The sequence below is a fragment of the Phoca vitulina genome, unplaced genomic scaffold, assembly GCF_004348235.1.
Source record: "Phoca vitulina isolate PV1807 unplaced genomic scaffold, GSC_HSeal_1.0 scaffold7, whole genome shotgun sequence".
NCBI classification, from domain to species: Eukaryota; Metazoa; Chordata; class Mammalia; order Carnivora; family Phocidae; genus Phoca; species Phoca vitulina.
Window position 1 is genome coordinate 47,189,795 of NW_022589710.1, and position 16,785 is coordinate 47,206,579.

At 53.3% G+C, this 16,785-nt stretch overlaps 2 protein-coding genes across 3 annotated transcripts in view; one reads left to right on the forward strand and one right to left on the reverse strand.

Annotated features, from left to right (window-relative positions):
- Nucleotides 1-875: 875 nt before the first annotated feature.
- On the reverse strand, nucleotides 876-11,522 carry ZDHHC22 (zinc finger DHHC-type palmitoyltransferase 22). 2 transcript variants are annotated; one of them, XM_032405666.1, is made up of 3 exons: nucleotides 11,434-11,522; nucleotides 9,031-9,570; nucleotides 876-3,794 (listed from the first exon to the last, which is right to left on the reverse strand). In XM_032405666.1, the coding sequence occupies exons 2-3, from the start codon at nucleotides 9,554-9,556 to the stop codon at nucleotides 3,529-3,531; spliced, it is 792 nt and encodes a 263-aa protein (XP_032261557.1). In that variant the 5' UTR covers nucleotides 9,557-9,570; nucleotides 11,434-11,522; the 3' UTR covers nucleotides 876-3,528. The 2 variants fall into 2 exon arrangements, with proteins under 2 accessions (XP_032261557.1, XP_032261558.1); XM_032405667.1 differs by lacking the exon at nucleotides 11,434-11,522 and adding an exon at nucleotides 10,374-11,042.
- TMEM63C (transmembrane protein 63C) overlaps nucleotides 11,506-16,785 on the forward strand; it is a 99,852-nt gene continuing 94,572 nt past the window's right edge. Inside the window, exon 1 of the mRNA XM_032405660.1 lies at nucleotides 11,506-11,559. The gene's annotated coding sequence lies outside the window, so the exon portion shown is untranslated. The remainder of the gene's footprint in view (nucleotides 11,560-16,785) is intronic.

Consider the following 16,785-nt stretch of genomic DNA (forward strand, 5'->3'; position numbering starts at 1 on the left):
AATCCCCCACCCACTGGCCAGCATACCTAAGGTCTGCCTTCTTGGTTGCTCATTGGCATGTATCCAGGGAATGCAGACCCATATACAACACTGGCTTTGGCAGAAGGTTCTTCACCAGCCCAAGCGGAACTAGCACTTTGTAGTTAGGTCCTCCATTAGTCTAGGCCTGTTTTTCTTTAGGATGCATCAGATGTCATGCTCATTCACCCGCTCAGGGACCACTCCCTCCCTTCAGGGCCCAACCCCCTCTCAGCTGCCCCCAGAACTGGGTAGCCCAAAGTCTCCAAGTGTTGTAGAGGCTGAGAGATCAGGGAGCCTGGCTGATCCTCAAGGGTGGTCAGCTCTGGCTGTGATGGAGAACCAAGTGGCTTCTCCTCTTCATTCTCTCCCCACCTGTCCTCTGACCTGGAAAGGGGTGGGAGAGGAAGAGGAGTGGAAGGAAGTGGAAGAAAGTTCCCAGGTTAGACATTCTACCCCTGCTCCCCGTGGGTCCACAGATCCCAGCACATAGACCCGCCACCAACCCCGGGGTAGGATCCACACATTTCCCAACCACACAGCACAACCCTGCTGGGTCACAAAGGACACTGGCTGATTGGCTGGAGTAGGATCCTGGGGGTTCCATGCAGGTAACAGGCATTGCCCTTTTCATTGCTGGATTCTGAGGTGAGCCAGGGGCTCGAGGGGTGTCGCTGGAGCAGCTGGGGCAGCAGGGGCAGTTACTCAGGGAGTCTGGACGATGGTTACTTACTTACTAGAACAGAAGTATTTTTAATACTTAGCTTAAGTATTTCAACAGCTGTCAGGACTGCGTCCGTGCCTTCTAGCCTTGCCAGCCCTGCTACCAGCCACAGGGCCCGGGCGATCGCAGCAAATCCAATTCAACACCACATATTTTATTGATGTTCTTCATCAACAATACAGGGCCATGTGTACAAATGCTACTCCAGCCCCACACCTGGCAACCTCCCCACCATCACCACCCACTGACCAGTCTGCCAGGAGTCAAACCCTGCAGGTCTCCCTTTTATTTCCTTTCCCCATGTCCAGCCTCACAGTGCCAAGCCTCCAGGAGGCTGGGAATGGCATGGCTAGCTTCCAAGCTTGAGCTCTGGGGTTGGGAGAGAGCCAAGGCCTGGATTGCCCAGGGCCTCTCTTCCCGTCCTTTCCAATCCCACTGTTTAAGTATGGACAGAACCGGGGGTGAAGATGCTCCCCAATGACTCTTCCATCCAGTCAGCCTGGGCTCCTCTTCGGCCTTCTCTGCAAATATTCTTCCCTTCCAAATGACCTGCCCTGCTGACACCAAGATGGCAGAGTAACCATTTTTCAAGGCGTGGGAGTCAGTGCATGGGGGCAGTGACAAGATGCCCCTGATGGCAGAGATGTTGTTGTCTTGTTCATCATTGTTTTTTGTTTGTTTCAAGTTTTTATTTAAATTCCAGCTAGTTAACATAGAGTGTAATATTAGTTTCAGGAGTAAAATTTAGTGATTCATCACTTACATATAACACCCAGTGCTCATCACAAGTGTGTCTTGTTCATCACTGTAGACCAGTGCCTGGAAGAGACTTGGCACATAGTTGGCACTCAATAAATATATGTAGGATGCATGAATGAATGAATGAATGAATGACTATGGGAGGGAGTATGAGCCAGGGGTGCCATTTCTACATTAGCCCTATAGGGGGCGTGAAGGCAGGACCAAGGTAGAATCCTCCCAAACTCTGCTCAAGAACTCAGGGTGTTGTGTGGCAACGCTTGGGGTCACTGTGGCCTCCAGTTGGACACTGTAGGATGTGGGCTTCAGCCCTGCTGTCTGCATGGATGGCAAACTGACCTTGGGATCCAGTCAGAAGGGGCAGTTGTGTTGTCCATACTCCCAAACATGCCCCAGAGATTTGATCCTCTGGGTCCCAGAACACAGAGCTGTGCTCCCATCCAGAGCCAGTTAGATAAGCAGGGCTGGTCTCACAACTGCCCCCCCATATTCTGGTCTCCCCCATTCCCAAGCTTCAAGTCTCCCCATCTCACCTCTCAGAGCAGAGCATGACCTTCCAGCTCCCCCACCACTGTCCCCATCTGCCCCTGACACTGCTCCATCTCCCTTTCCTCAAATGCCAACCCCCTCAACTAGCATTAATACCCAGGTTGTCCTGGCTTTCCACAGACTCCCTCCTTGGTAGCTAGGTAGGGTCCTGAAAGTTTGCATCATGATTTTCAGACCCCTCCATGCCTGCTCGCCCCCTTCATGAAAGCAAATAATTCACAGGCATCTCTATAGTTCTTGCCTCCGGACCAGCAATCACAAAGAGGATGCTAGAATCTTGGGGGTGGGAAAGGATCTTCCCTTTCCTGACCCTGTGCAGAAATTCTTTCCACAGCATGCCTGCCAGATGACTGGCCAGTCCCTGCTGGAATACCTCCAGTGGGGCACTCTTTACCTTCCCAGGCAGCCATTCAAACACTGAACAGCTTTAGCTGCTAGAATGTCCTTCAGAAATGAACCCACTTGCTCCTCTCATTCTCGTTCCCCAAATATCCCAGTGCCCAGCCTGTGTGTGACCTCTCTCTTCCCATCCCCTAGGCATTCTCTGTCTATTTCACAACAAAACTCCTCACCGTCTCTCCCTCCCTCTCTCTCTCTCTCTCTCTCTCTCTCACACACACACACACTCACACACACACACACACACACACGTCCCCTTCTGTATGGTTATGCAGTCACATGCTTCTCTCATTTGTCAGTATTTCTCCTTTCCTTCTTCCTTCTTCCTTGCCTCCCCAGCATCTAGCAAAGACCCAGAGGCTGGAGATCAAGGTGGGGAAAGCTGGAAGAGTGCCAGGGAAAAGAAGCATCCAGGCAGGTCCCAGACTGGGTTGGGGTGGCCAGCTGGACAGAGGACAGGACCTGGAAATCCCTGGCCATTGGCTGCTGTCTCCCAGAGAAAGGGCCTTGCAGTTTGGGGATGGGGTAGTAAGCTGCTGAGTTTCCCTTCTACTCCTCACAATTACACATAGAGGATAAGAACACACCCCTCCTTTCTCAACCTCACAAGCAGTTGGCAGAGCCAACTTGGCTACCTCTTACACACGGTAATTTTAAACATTTTTGCCAGCCTCTGTGTCCTGGGGAGTATCATACCAACAGGAAGAATCCATTCTCCACTCCTAACATGGGTCTGAGAGAAAGAGTTCTAGGTGATAGCAGTGATGACATGAGATATGGGAGAGAGTGGATGAACCAGGCAGAGGGGGAAGCAGGGGCTCCAAGGGGAAGGAACAAAAGCAAAGGCCTCCTAACAGTGGGCTGGCTCCCGGGAGCCTAGCAATGCCTAGGTGGCCATTTTTCCTTCTTGCTACGATCCACCAGCCAACACAGTTCTCTCTAGGTCACAGACCCAGAGATGGATGCTAGGACCTTACCAACTCAAGGTTGTATTGGGTCATGGGTGGAGACAAGAGTGCCATGGTTTTATGTTCAGGAGGAGTCAAGACGCACACACAGAGAAATGATGGGAATGCTTGCTACTTGTCCCACTGCTTGGAGCTCTCACCTCCGACGTTGAACATGGGGACCAGCAGGCCCAGCAGCCACCTCTTCCCGAAGACCTCCTGTAAGTTCTTGCGCCAGGGCCGGGACCTCACCGCCACCCCCTTCCGCACCTGGTGGCGGGTCTGTCCCCGGATGATCAACAGCAGCTGATGGCAGCAGAAGCCCGCGCAGGCCAGGCCGATGGCAAACCAGAGGTAGAGCATGAGGATGACGAACATTTCAGAACCGAGGACAGCTCCTGCAGGGGGCGGGGAAACACCAGACTCGCTTTACACCCAGGCCACGTCCCGAAAAGCGATCCATGCAGGCGCTTTCCGCCAGGGAGAGAGGGAGATTAATGAGACTGAAGCTATATTTTGTAGTAATCTCAGGGCTGCCGCAGCGAGGGAGGGCAAGGATGAACTAGTTGACCTAACTTTTTCTTAGTGCCGATGGCTCCTGAGGGGAGAGGAGAGAACTGGGGACGTGGGGCAGAAGAACAGGAAGCTTCTCTGGGCAGTGCCTAGATGCTAACATTTCCTCAGAGTCAGAGATGCTGTCTCTCTCTGCCTTCTCTTTGTGGTCTGGAAACAGGGAGAAGATGTTTTCTCAGGAGGTGAGGGGGGTGAGCTGAGGATGCTAGAGAGAGAGCTGGCTCCTGGGCAGTCTCCTTGACTGCAGCACCATCTTCCTATGGAGCTGGGAACACTGGCTGGGAGGACTCCGGAAAGTGACAGCATGATGGAGAACAGGGCCTAGTCATCAAGAAGAATAAATCACAAGCTCCAAGGGCAGTGCAGAGCATTGACTTAGAGAATAATTCAGTCATTAATGTTAACAAGAGGACAGTGTGGCCACTAGGGCATTTGGCCAGAGCTGTCCTGTCAGTCAGAGCTTACTAAGGCTGAAACAGGCCCCCAAGGTCATCAGTCCAGCTCCCTGCCTTGGGCAGGACCTCTCCAAACCCCTCCAAACCAGCACTCTCTATTATTGGTTTTAAACACCCCCTGAGTAAGAGATCCCACATTCTTGTTCAGATCTGGGTTGGTTAGTCCATGCTACCTTGAGTCTCCCAGCTCTGTGGTCTTGTCAAGTTTTTTAAACTCTCTGAGTCGCAGTTTGCTCATCTGCAAAATGGGTATAATAATAATGATTTCATAGGATTCCAGTAATCCCTGCATGATTCAGGGAAATTGTGTACAAAGTGACTAGCATTGTGGTTCACACTCAGTGCAATGCTCCCTGCTGAGGGTCATTCACAGATGAGGAGACTACATCAAAGAAGGGCTCACATTTAACTCCTAAGACCATCAAGCTTTCTCCTTCCTTCCAGAGCTTGGAGTCCTGGATGGGTTGCAGCCTTGAAAGCCATGGTAGAGACACCTAGCTTGACTTGCCCAGCAGCTAGGGCAGTGGGTCCAGGAGAGAACTCAAAGGCCCTCCTCAGCCCCTCTCTCCCTGCAGGGCAAGCCCACCACCACCCCTTCTAATGAGATGAAGGTACCCACTCCAGAGACCCCACCTTACAACCTATTCAGCCTCTGCGAATCTCAACCATATTCTTCTTCTCCAGCATCCCCTGGTTCCAGCCCACCTCTTCCCTGGTCTCCTCAGTCCCCAATTTCCAGACGCCCGAGGGCTGGGCTTTTAAAACTTGTCCAGCCTGAGCAGCAGTGGACTCAGCAGCCAGGAGGATGTGGACCGGATTCAGGTTTGCTCATTAGCAGCCTCCTCTTGCCCTCAGCCCGGAGTTTTGATAGCAGTTTCTCCTTGCAAAGTTGGGGACAAATAATTCCAGCTGCCTGGGAGATGGAAAGCTCACTCCAGCTGGCATTTTGAGCAGCCCCTCAGCCGGCATGGGGGTGGCAGTGGGACAGGGCTTACATAGGGCTGTTGCATCCCTCTGACCCACTTCTTCCTGTCGGCACAGGTTAGCTCAGGCAGCCACGTGCAGGATGAAGGATCCTGGGCCCATTGTGCCCTCTGGGCTCTAGGAATGCTGACAAAGATGGCCCTCGAGCTGGGATGTGAGACATCAGAGCTGTCAAGCGCAGGGCCTGCCTTGTAACTCGGCCGCAGGGATAAGCCTGGGCTGATGGAAGCTGTTTTCCATAGGCTTTTTCTGGCACTAAATCAAGACATGTGGAAAAGACCTTGTGGCCTTTTCCTGGCCCCTTGCAGCAGCTACAAAAGGCTATTCTGGGGACGTGCTTTCTCTTGAAGTGTTTGAAGTTGCTCAGCCTGGCTGCCTCAGCTCCTCTGAATTATTTAATAATAGTTCTGCTTCTTTTAGAAAATCACAGAATTTTCCTAAAGGGTCTGAATGGTCACACGATCCAATCTTTCTTCATCCCTCCTTCTTACCAAGCATCTATAACTCCTTTGACAGATCGTCATCCAGCATCTTTAATAGACATCCAGGGACAAGAACCTTGCTCCCTCCCAAAGTGGCTCATTCATCAAGAAGCAGCTCGAGAGAGGTCGTGTGGGGCAGTGAATGGAGTATGAGCTCTAGAGGCTGGCAGCCCTGAGCCTAAATCTTGGGTTGGAGTCACACTAGTTCTGTGGTTTAGAAGCAACTTAACTGGGGCGCCTGGGTGATTCAGTCGTTTAGTGTCTGCCTTCGGCTCAGGTCATGATCCGAGGGCCCTGGGATCAAGCCCCGCATCGGGCTCCCTGCTCAGTGGGAAGCCTGCTTCTCCCTCTCCCTCTGCCCCTGCTTGTGGTCCTGCTCTCGCTACCTCTCTCTCTGTCAGATAAATAAATAAAATCTTAAAAAAAAAAAAGAAAAAGAAGCAACTTAACCTTGCTGAGCCTTGGGTTCCTGAGCCTTTAAAATGGATATGAGAACACTTACCTCCTAGACTCGTTGTGGGGATTGAATGAAGTGAAACCTGCAGGGTGGGTAGCACATAATAGGTGTTCAGCAAATGTTAGTCCCCTTTCCCTCTCCTGGACTTTCTGGTGGCACCCGCCATGCTGGCACACTTATCCAAATGCCATGACACAGGTCAGATGGTGGCGTTTCCATTTCCCAGATGAGACGAATGAGACTCAGAGAGGTGACTCAATCTCCTGAAGCCCAAAGAAAGGACAACTTCCAAAATCAAACTGGCCAGTCTCCCACCACCTTGGCCTGAGCTGCGGGCCGACACTCACAGCCATGCTGTGCTCTGCTGGCAGACCTGACTCGGGCAGTACCACAGCTGGGGACAGCTCCATCATGAAACAGCTTGTCCCTTCCCATTTCCTCCTATCTACCTGCCCTCCTGGGCAGACAACAGAGGGTGTGCCCACAACCCTTTGGGTTGAGAATAGAAGGAGAGGAGACAGGAAGGAAGAAACTGAAGAGGTGAGGTGCGTGTGTGGGTGGGGAGTGAGAAGGGCTGGCCCCGGAGGAAGAAGAAAGGTCAGCAAAGGAGGAAGATGGATGGGATGGGAGAGTTGGAGATTAGAAATCTTGACCTCCTTTTCCCTGGTGGGGATGGGGGAGGAGGTAAAAGGGGGTGGGACTCATCCTTCTGCTGCAACAGGGATCTGAGCCCCAAGGTAGGTGCTGACTGGCTCTCTTCTCCCCCCAGATCAAAGCAAGAGCCCCTCTTCCTTTCTATCTTGTCTCCCAAACCTTGCACATATGGACAGGCCTCAAGCCCAGGCTTATCTCAGATCAAACCATTTCAAGATCCTCCCTTTGGAACCATTCATTTTGATGTGATGAAGCTACTTGGAAAAGAAAGTGTAATCAGGCTCTCTTGGCTCTCCTCATCCTTCCACCTGCCTGTGCTCACACTCCACCCCCTAGCCCGCCCACCTACCCTCCCCCGGCCTGGTTATTTTGGTCCCAGCAGCCTCCTATGCCCATGCCAGGATCCAGAAGGCCCCAGAGCTCTGAGTTCTGGGCCGAACTCAGCCATCAGCCCTCAAGGCGACCCTACAGCTGGGGCCTTCCTGGGCCTCTGAATTCCCACTGTCTGATGGCGCAACAGTTCTACTCCTGCGGAGGACCAGGTGGCAGCCCCATCAAAGATGAAAATGATGCTTCCCCCAGAGTGGAGCGGAACTTTTGTGAGTGGCCAGCCCAGGCACATCAAGACAATCTTGGGCTCTCGATGGAAGTAGCCGCAATGTCGTTCTTTGTCCCTGAAATGTCACTAGGTAAAGAAACGTGCTGGATTCCCTGTGCTGCTGGGGGTTGTTTCAAGACCTGGGGAAGGGGGGCAGAGGCTGGTGGTCAGTAGTAGTAAGATCCTGGGAAAGCTGTTTAATCCCATCTGAGCCTCAATGTCTTCATCTGCGAGATGGAGATAACAATCTCACTCGTATGCACACATGCATGCACTCTACCAACTGTAAGATCCAAGTCAGCTGGAGTCAAAGGCCAGGGTAGGGATGGAATGGAAGGAAATGAGGTCGGCACAAATTTCAAGGCCAGGTAAAGTGGTAAGAACTGCCACCAGGAGCCAGGTCCCTCTAGGCCAGGACCCAAGGAGGAGCTTTCCCTGGGGCACGCTATATAAAGTACAATCCCCACAGGGTGTGCAGCTGAGCACCAGTGGGAAGGCCCACGTGCCTGGCTCCTGCAAGTGCGAGAGCCTCCCTGGAGGGTCACATCCCACGCCAGTCCCCCAGCTCCGTGATGTGAGATGGAGCCATTAAACATGGCTGCATCTCCAACCAGGGTTCCCCCTGCTCCAAGCCATCTTCAGGCTGGTGGGGACAAACATAGTGGGCAGGAGGGCAGGGCTTAGCCTCCTGCTGGGGCTGGACTGGCACCCTGGTCAGTCTTACTGTGGTAGGTTGGCAAGACCTTTGGAGGACAAAATCCCTGGGGGAATGTGTGAGCAGGACTGGAGTCCAGGCAGACGAAGGTCACAGCATGGGTGTGCCTCACAAACTGCATGGAGGGATGGTCAGCGCCCAGCCTGCCTGGCACAGAGCAGGTGTATTGCCTGGATCCTCAGGAAATGCTATGTGCAAATGGTTAGTGGCAAGCAAGGAGGAGGTGATGAATGAGGATGCGGAGTGGAGAAGGAGGCGGCCGGGAAAAATACAGTAAGCCCAGTTAATTTTAATTTCAGATAGATAACAGAATTTTTATTTATTTTTTATTTTTTAAAAAGATAATTTATTTTAGCGAGAGCACGCTGGGTGGGGGCGGGTGGCAGAGGGAGAGGATCATCAAGGCTGAGCGCAGAGCAGGAAGCAGGAAGCGAGGCTTGCTCTCACGACCCTGAGATCGTGACCTGAGCCAAACCAAGAGTCCGCTGCTTAACCTACTGAGCCACCCAGGTGCCTCGATCACAGAATTTTTAAAATTTAAGTATGCCCCATGCAATATTTAGGACATGCTTATACAAAAGAGTTATATGCATTGTTTATCTGACATTAGGATTTAACTGGGCATCCTGTATTTTTATTTGCTAAATCTGGCAAACTTGGGGTGGGGGTGGAGGGTCCTTGTGTAGGGCCCAACCTGCAGGCCAAGGCCCACTCACCGGAGAAGAACTGGCTGATGGAGGTGGGAAGGAGCGTGAGGAAGGCCAAGGGGTGGGCGAAGGAGGTGGAAAGGGCCGCTGAGATGTAGGCCACGCCGGCCACCATGGAGTAGAGGCAGGCAAGGGAGGTGTAGAGGCAGAACAGGACGAAGTTGCGCATGTTCCTGCTGCCGATGCAGTTGCCCGTGAAGAAACAGTGATGGTCATGCCTCAGGGTGACTCTGGCGCACACTCGACAGAAGTGGGTGCTGGGCGGGGGGCACGGGGCCCTCCTGGCCGAGGGCCCCTGGCAGGCGTCCAGGTCGTCGGGGGAGTTCTGGATGACCAGGACGTAATTGCCCAGGGCATTTGTGGAGAGGAACAGGAAGAGTGCCCCGTGGAGCAGCGCGGGAGGGAAGAGCCGGGCGGCCGCGGGGTCCTGGCGCATGCTGGGCAGGAAGAGGAAGAGCTGCAGCGCCAAGGTCACCAGGGAGATGCACAGGAAGTAGGCGGGGGCCACCACGTTCAGCAGCCTCAGGGCCAGCATCCTCGATTACATTCCTAAGGGGCCCAGGGTGAGAGGAAGACTCACTGCAGTGCCCGGGGGGCGCAGTCTGTAGGTCCCACCCCGCCCAAACCCAAGCTCCCCACGCTGTCCCTTGGATCACCCCTCCTCTCTTCCCAAAACCAGGACCGAGCAGGTGTGAGACCCCGAGATGGAAACGGCCTCTGTGGGTCAGCCCCTATCTCCAGGTGCCCGCTCCCTCGGTTTCTGAGCGACCTGGAGGCCCTGGAGCCCTCGGGTCAGGCCCAAGGAGGGTGAGGGCAGGGCTTATTCGCTGCCTGGAGGGCATGAGGGGCATGGGGCTTGGGCTCCGCTCCTTTATGGCAGTGGAAGCGAGCCCAGGTTTGGGATTTCTCCTTCAGACCCCCTTGGAGGAGAAAGCAAAGAATTTGGAGTGGGCCAGAAAGAAATGACCTATTGGAAGTCCTGCTTCACCTCCTTTTCTCTCACCCTCTGACCCACCCCACCCCCACCCAGTCTTGGGCAATACTCAGGGACCACACCCATAACCCAAGGCTCTTGGGAGGTATGTGTGCTTGGAGGTCCGAGATCTGTGTGTGTGTGTTTGTGTGTGTGTGTGTGTGCTGAGTGTGCGTGTGTGTGTGGGGGGGTGTTCCTTGTGTATGAGTCTGTACGTGTAATCTGTGTGCGCCTGGGTATCTGTGTTTGTGTATGTATATATCTGTGTATCACACACGCAGCCGCTGCCACCTGGCTTAAAAAAAAATCAATTAAAACAATCAATACATTCACACAGGCGCTCAGGCACCGGGTGAGGTGGGGGGCGCCGCCGGAATACCTCTATCAGCCGGTCCTGGTCAGCCCATCTCTCCGTCGCCGGCTGCCCTGGCTAATTCTTTGCAAAGAGCGTTTTCATTTGAAGCGACGAAATTAAAATCCCCCCTTCGCGCCCTCCCCCCATCCTCCTGGAGGGAGAAACCCAAACAACCCCGATGGCGCCGAAACCCTTTCGTTGCCAACAAGCCCGCCCTGCGCGAAGGAGCGGATGCTTGCCAGGCTTTCCGCGGATGTACCCTGGCTGCCGAGCACCCCCACCGCATCCCCACTGTACCCTGCCCCCTAAAGCCCTGGTTCCTGCCCAGCTTCGGAAGCCACCGGGAAATAGGATTCCTGGCGCCCGAGAGAACTTTTCCAGGGGCTAAGGAGTCGGCGAGCCCTAGGCGCAAAAAAAGTTCTGGGAAGGCGGCTGCACCCAGGATGGGCGAATGTCACGAGGCCTCGGTCCAGGCTGTCCCGTCCGGACTGGGCGACTGATCACCTTGGAGTCCCCTTTGCAGGTGCCAGTGCCCCCGGGGATCTGCGGCCGCTAAAGGGAGCACGAGCCTCTCTCCGCGGCGGGGGCTCAGCCCAGAGCACGCCGGGGGGTGGTCGCTGGGGGCTCGGCACCGCCCCCGACAGGGCGCTCTCGGGGGCTGCGGCGGCGCTGCCCACCCCAGAGAGCCCTCGGCTCGGGTCTCGGGCGAAGCAAGTGTCTTCCCCACGCCGGTCGCCAGGGGGGCGAAGGAGCAGCCTCCAGATGCGGCGCGGCGCCTGAAGGCGGACAGGGGCTGGGGGAGCGAGGGGCGCTCGGCGGGCAGGCGGGCGGGGCGCCCGCCGCCCCCACCCCCGCCCGGCCCTGCACCTGACCGCAGACCGCCGAGCCCGCCGGGGCTGCGGGGGGCGTGGGGAGCTGTCCGCTCGGCACCGGCGGCGGCCTCGCCCGCGGCGGAGGGCGGCGCAGCCGGGAGCCCTAGCAAGGCTGGCGGCGCGGGCGGCCGCCGGCTCCTCGGCCACCGCCTCCTGGACGCCGGGGAAGCAGCCCCCCGCGCCGCCGCAGAGGGGTGAGGAAATGAACTCACCGAGCTCAGGTCGCGGACAAGAGGAGCCCTGGACGCCGGCTCTCGCCCTCCCCGAGGCTGCAAAGTTGTGGGCTCGGCCCCGCTGGCTCGCAGCCTCCTCACGCTTCGCTTCGGGGAACTGGTCAGGTAGCGGGGATGTGGGGAGGAGGGAGCGGGCAGCTGCCTTCCTCCCACTTGGGCGCCAGCGAGTGGGGGCCAGGCGGCGGCGGGTTTGGCAGCTGGGCACCCCTCAACCCCGCCACCTTTCCCTCCCCTCCTGGGGGCGGCGCTCTGGCCACCCCTCTCAGCATCGTGGACTTGCCCCCTCCTTTCCCCTGGAGCCGGCTGGGGCGCCCTGCCTGACTTCAGCCACCGATTCCAGCTGGGGGATCTGGATTCAGCGCTGATGTGGATGTCCTAGCCATCATCTGCTCCCTCCCTCCCCGCTGTGGCTGACACCCTCCCAGCTCCCCACTCTTGGAAGGAGGGAAGCCTGGGGGATTGAGAGCTCAGCTTGCCAGGGGCAACACCCAGAAAGATCAAGGACGTTATGCACACAGGGGTTGAGAGCCCCAACTCTGGAGCCTGTCTGCCTGGGTCTCAATGTCCAGCATTCACTGCTGTGTGATCTTCAGATTCCAGTTTCCTCATCTGTAAAACAGAGATATAAGAATTTTATGACAATATATGTAAAGCCCTTAAACAGGGCCTGCCCATGGTAAGCACTATTTGAGTATTAGTTCATAATTATTGACACTATTTCCTGGGCTCTTGTTAAGTACCAGGCACTGTGCTAAGCCTTTAGTATAAGACAGCTTTGTTAACCCTCTCAGCAGAAGTTTAATCATCCCCATTGTATGGATGAGGAGGTTGAGGCACAGAGAACCTAAGTCACATGGCCAAGGTCATACAACGGGGAAGTGACAGAGCCTGGATTCGAACTAATGCACATGCTTTCAGCCTCTATACAACTTGAATCACCCTGAGATCCAGGGAGAGCTCTGATTTGGGAGAAGAGAGAAGAGAAGAATTTATTTATTTATTTATTTATTAAAGATTTTATTTATTTATTTGACAGAGAGAGAGCATGAGTACAAGCAGGGGAACAGCAGGCAGAGGGAGAGGGAGAAGCAGGCTCCTCGCTGAGCAGGGAGCCCGATGCGGGGCTCGATCCCAGGACCCTGGGATCATGGCCTGAGCCGAAGGCAGATGCTTAACCAAGCCACCCAGGCACCTCTGCAGAAGAATTGATCCAGACACAGAGCTTGAACCAGAAGCTCCTGCCTGGACCCCCACCCCCACCCCCACCTCCCCGTTCCAGTCCTTCCCCTTCCTGGCTCCTCTATTCTGAGGTGGGTACTGAGGGGCACCAAGAGGGCGGGGACACTTGGCCAGTGTGTGTCAGTGGGGATGGGGACGGAGCAGAGAAAGCTTTAGAGACGGGAATAATGGTGCCACCACTGCCTCAGTTTCCTGGGCTGTCAGAGCTCACTCGTCCCACCTATTCCACTCCTCCGGGTGAAGGCTAACATAATAAATGTTTATTGCTTTCTCATCTGGTTGATTAAAACAAGGGCAATCCCTTAACGTGAGGACCATATGCTTAGCAGCTCAGCCTATAGTTTCGAACCATCAGACATTGTTTTCTCGGTATTTTATCAGTGTACACCCAAATAAAAGGGGGGCTGGGAAAGCTTTCCATGTTCTCAAAGGGTCTTACATGTAAGCAAAGGAATAGCTTGCGAAAGGTTGGTTTCTGAGAATCTGGTAGCTCTGTGACTCCAAGTGGCTACAGGGCAGACCCAGGGATGCTCAAATGGCCTTTTCCCCTTTAGAGCTGCTTTGTGTCAAGATCATGGCTGTCTGGGCCCTCTGCTGGCCTCCAGCACTGGCTGGGGAGGGAGGGAGCCTGGAGTGCTTGATTTGGGCTATATTGATTGAAGATCTCCATTCCCTAAATACCTTGAGAGTCGGGCAGTATTTCTAATTTTATTTTGCATATGGGTGTGTGGTGGGAAGGTGTGCATCTGGATGTGTGCGCACGCGCGCGCACGCGTGTGTGTGTGTGTGTGTCTGTGTGTGAATGTGAGGGGAGGGTGAGAGAGAGAGAAGCTAAATGCACGTGGGAAGATGGCAGTGGGGGAAGGGAGTATTCAGCCAGGAAAGAGTCTGGCTGTGGAAACGCAAATGGATAAGAACAATTACTTACATAGAAATATAGTCTATCAACAGGAAAGGATATTAAAGCTTCGGAGCTAGAGCGAGGGTTTCCTCAGTGCCCCACCCCCACCCCCACCCCCACTTAGTGAACGGAATAAGAGGAAGGGCAGCCAAATGTTATTTTGTTTTTCTAAAATTGGTGCTTATCCCTGACAAAATCGATAGGGAGATCAATTTGAAAACTTCACCTCGATTCTGGACCCTTCAGAATTAAGCAGACTAAGAACGAGCACTTCATTGCTATTTACCAGCTGTGGGACCTGGAGCAGGTCACGTAACCTCTCCGCTCTCAGTCTTCTCACCCCTAAAATGGGACGAAGATGTTACCTCTTGGTGATGATGATCACGTGGGATAATGTAATTTAAGCACCTCTGTCCGGGCAGGGGATGGGACAGTGTTAGCTTCTTCCTCCTCCTAGCTCACTTCTGGGCCCTTATCTTTACCCCACAAGAACATCTTGCCTTTCCAGCCAAAGTGAGAGCTCCTGGTCTATGTTGGAAATATTTTGGGGTCTCTTCCATATCTCCTAACAGGATGATTTGCCCAGCAGAGTCACTGAGTACCAGTGTATGGACGGATGAGTTGATACTGGGCTCTCTCTGAGAGGCAAAGCCATGTCCCAAGGTCTTTGAAATGTATGATAAGGACATAGTCACCATGGATCTTGCATCCTGCCACTACCCACCCCAACTACAGTCTCATCCTCCATAAACAGCATCAGAAAATAATTTAGAAACTACGCTCCCATTGCCCTTGTCAAATATTCATATAGTTAAGCTGGGACTGTACCTGCAGGCGGTCCCAAGGGAACAGCAAACACAGACAGGCATCTGATTGCTGGGGAGCACTTTCCCAGAAATATGTGTCTTACATCTTGCTCTTTGGGGCTATTATTTGAATAAAATAAATTCCCTCCCAAGTGGCAATCTTTCAATTTTGCCTCAAAATGTTGTGTACCAAGAGAGGAACTCTGTGCAGCAAGCAGCTTCTCCCTTGGGTGGGGAACACCGCCCCCCCCACATGTCTATCTCACCCTACAATTCCCAGCTGTTTAGGATGGAGAACATTCCAAGGTGCAAGGGGCCCCAACGAAGGAGGCTCTGGGGATTTTCCTTCATTCTCATACTCTTATTATTTCATATTGATCAGGGTGAAGATAAACTGGGGTCTCAAGGTTAGCTGGTGCCCTGAAATTAAGATTTTAATAGACCTCCTCAGACAGGATGCTCTTTGCTGTCATAGCCAGGGACGACCACAAAGTGCTCCCCGAGTCTCAGAAGGCTTAGTGAGACTCCATCGCAGCCTGCCTGGATCCAAAAAACATATAAGTATAATCTTTGTCTTAGCGACCCAAATACATGGAAATCGGATTATTACAGAGTCTCTATTTGGAGGTGGTAATGTACTTGGCCAACTACGTCTTCATTTTAGCCGGGGGAGCGTCCAGGGACCCTACGTCTTCATTTTAACAACAACAACATTACTTTGATGTAATAAAGTGCTTTGCAGCTTACGAAATACCTCCAGAAAATTAAAATTTTATTTGACAAGTCTCTCAACAGCCCTGTAAGCTAGGTGGGACAAAAATTATTAAACCTATTTTTCTTGTAAGGAAACTGAGTTCAGAGATTTGCTGCACGTTAATTTGCAAGCCTTGCCTATGTTCGATTAAAAATGTGACTTAACATGGGAGACTCTCATTGATACTTAACTTTCTGGAACATCTCACTTGCATAAAGGAAGCAGGTATATAACATACTCCCTCAGAAGAAAAGACCTGCATGATGTTTATATGAGATATTTATGTAAAATTACATGAATAAAACAGGCCTGCAGCACATTAACCAAGTGCTCTCGAGCCTTCTGCTGTGTGTGGTGCTGCAGAGTGTGTATGGAATTGGGAGCCGTGATGCTCATCAGCAAAACCCACATGTCAAGGTAGGAACAGCAGGTCTGAATGTCACCCTCTGGGTGACAGGTAACCCCGGCAGTCTCCCTGGTGATTGATGCAGAAGAATGGAATTCTTGGCTTGGCTTGGCAGGACCTCCTTTGGAGTGTTCAGGCTGTGGAAAAACAAATGTGATCTTTTACCAATTAGCCATGGTTTCCAGGGCCAAGCCGGCAGTCCTGGTAGGGATGTCTCTGCCTGTGGACCAGTGCGCAGCTTAGCCAAGGTGGTGGCAGCAAGATTAATTGGCCCTTTGGTCTCAAAGCCTGCAGGAGGCAGAGGGAAGGAGAAAGAGGGGGCATGGGTGGGGGGAAGGAGGGAGGCAGAGGCCAGAGGGAAGAAGATGGGAAAAAGGGAGCGGAAAGAAAAGAAGAGGGGCTGACGGAGTGCACACTCATCTGTCTGCTATGACCTCACTTTATGTCTTCATGCTGGAGGGCGCTCAGGGGCGCAGGGGGAGATCAGCTGTCTCTGCTGAGAGCGCTGCGAGGCCAGGTGTCCAGGATGGGAGGGAATGAGGCAGAAGGTTGACATCTCAATTAGAGGAGGAGGGAGGTGGGACCAGGAGAGCCACTGCAGTGCCCTTGGCTGCTTGTAAGATTGTTGGGTGTGTTATAGTGGTCACAGAATAGCAGGCAGCCCAGACCTCACAGCCCTGAGCCCCCTGCCTCCATCTCCCCCAGTGCTCCAAGCAGACATGGCCCAGGGCCCAGGAGAGAGGCAGTGTGGTGTGATTGGGAAAAAAAAAAGCAAGAGCTTTTGATGTGAGCTTTCAGTGTCTGCTGGCCTTGGCCTGAATCCCTGTTTTCCCATTTACTTGCTGTGTGACCTTGAACACATTCTTTAGCTTCTCTGAGCCTCAAATTCTCTGCCCATCAAATGGGCATTTTAGCTAATTTGCATTTTGTTATCAGTTTTACATGACAAAGATGCCAACTCAATAGCACCTGTCCTTTCTACTGAAACAGTTTCCTGGCCACCAAATGATCTTGCTTGCTTGCAGCATAGCACGGACTGCCTCCATGATGATCTTGTTTGTATGTTTGTTTACTTGTTTATTGTTTCTTTTCATCAGATAGACTATAAACCCCCTAAGGACAGGAACTCGCCCACCAGCTTTGTTTCTATAGCTTAGACCCAGGACAGAGCCTGGCACGCAATAGACCCTCAATAAATATTAGAATAAATAAGAGACAGTCTGGG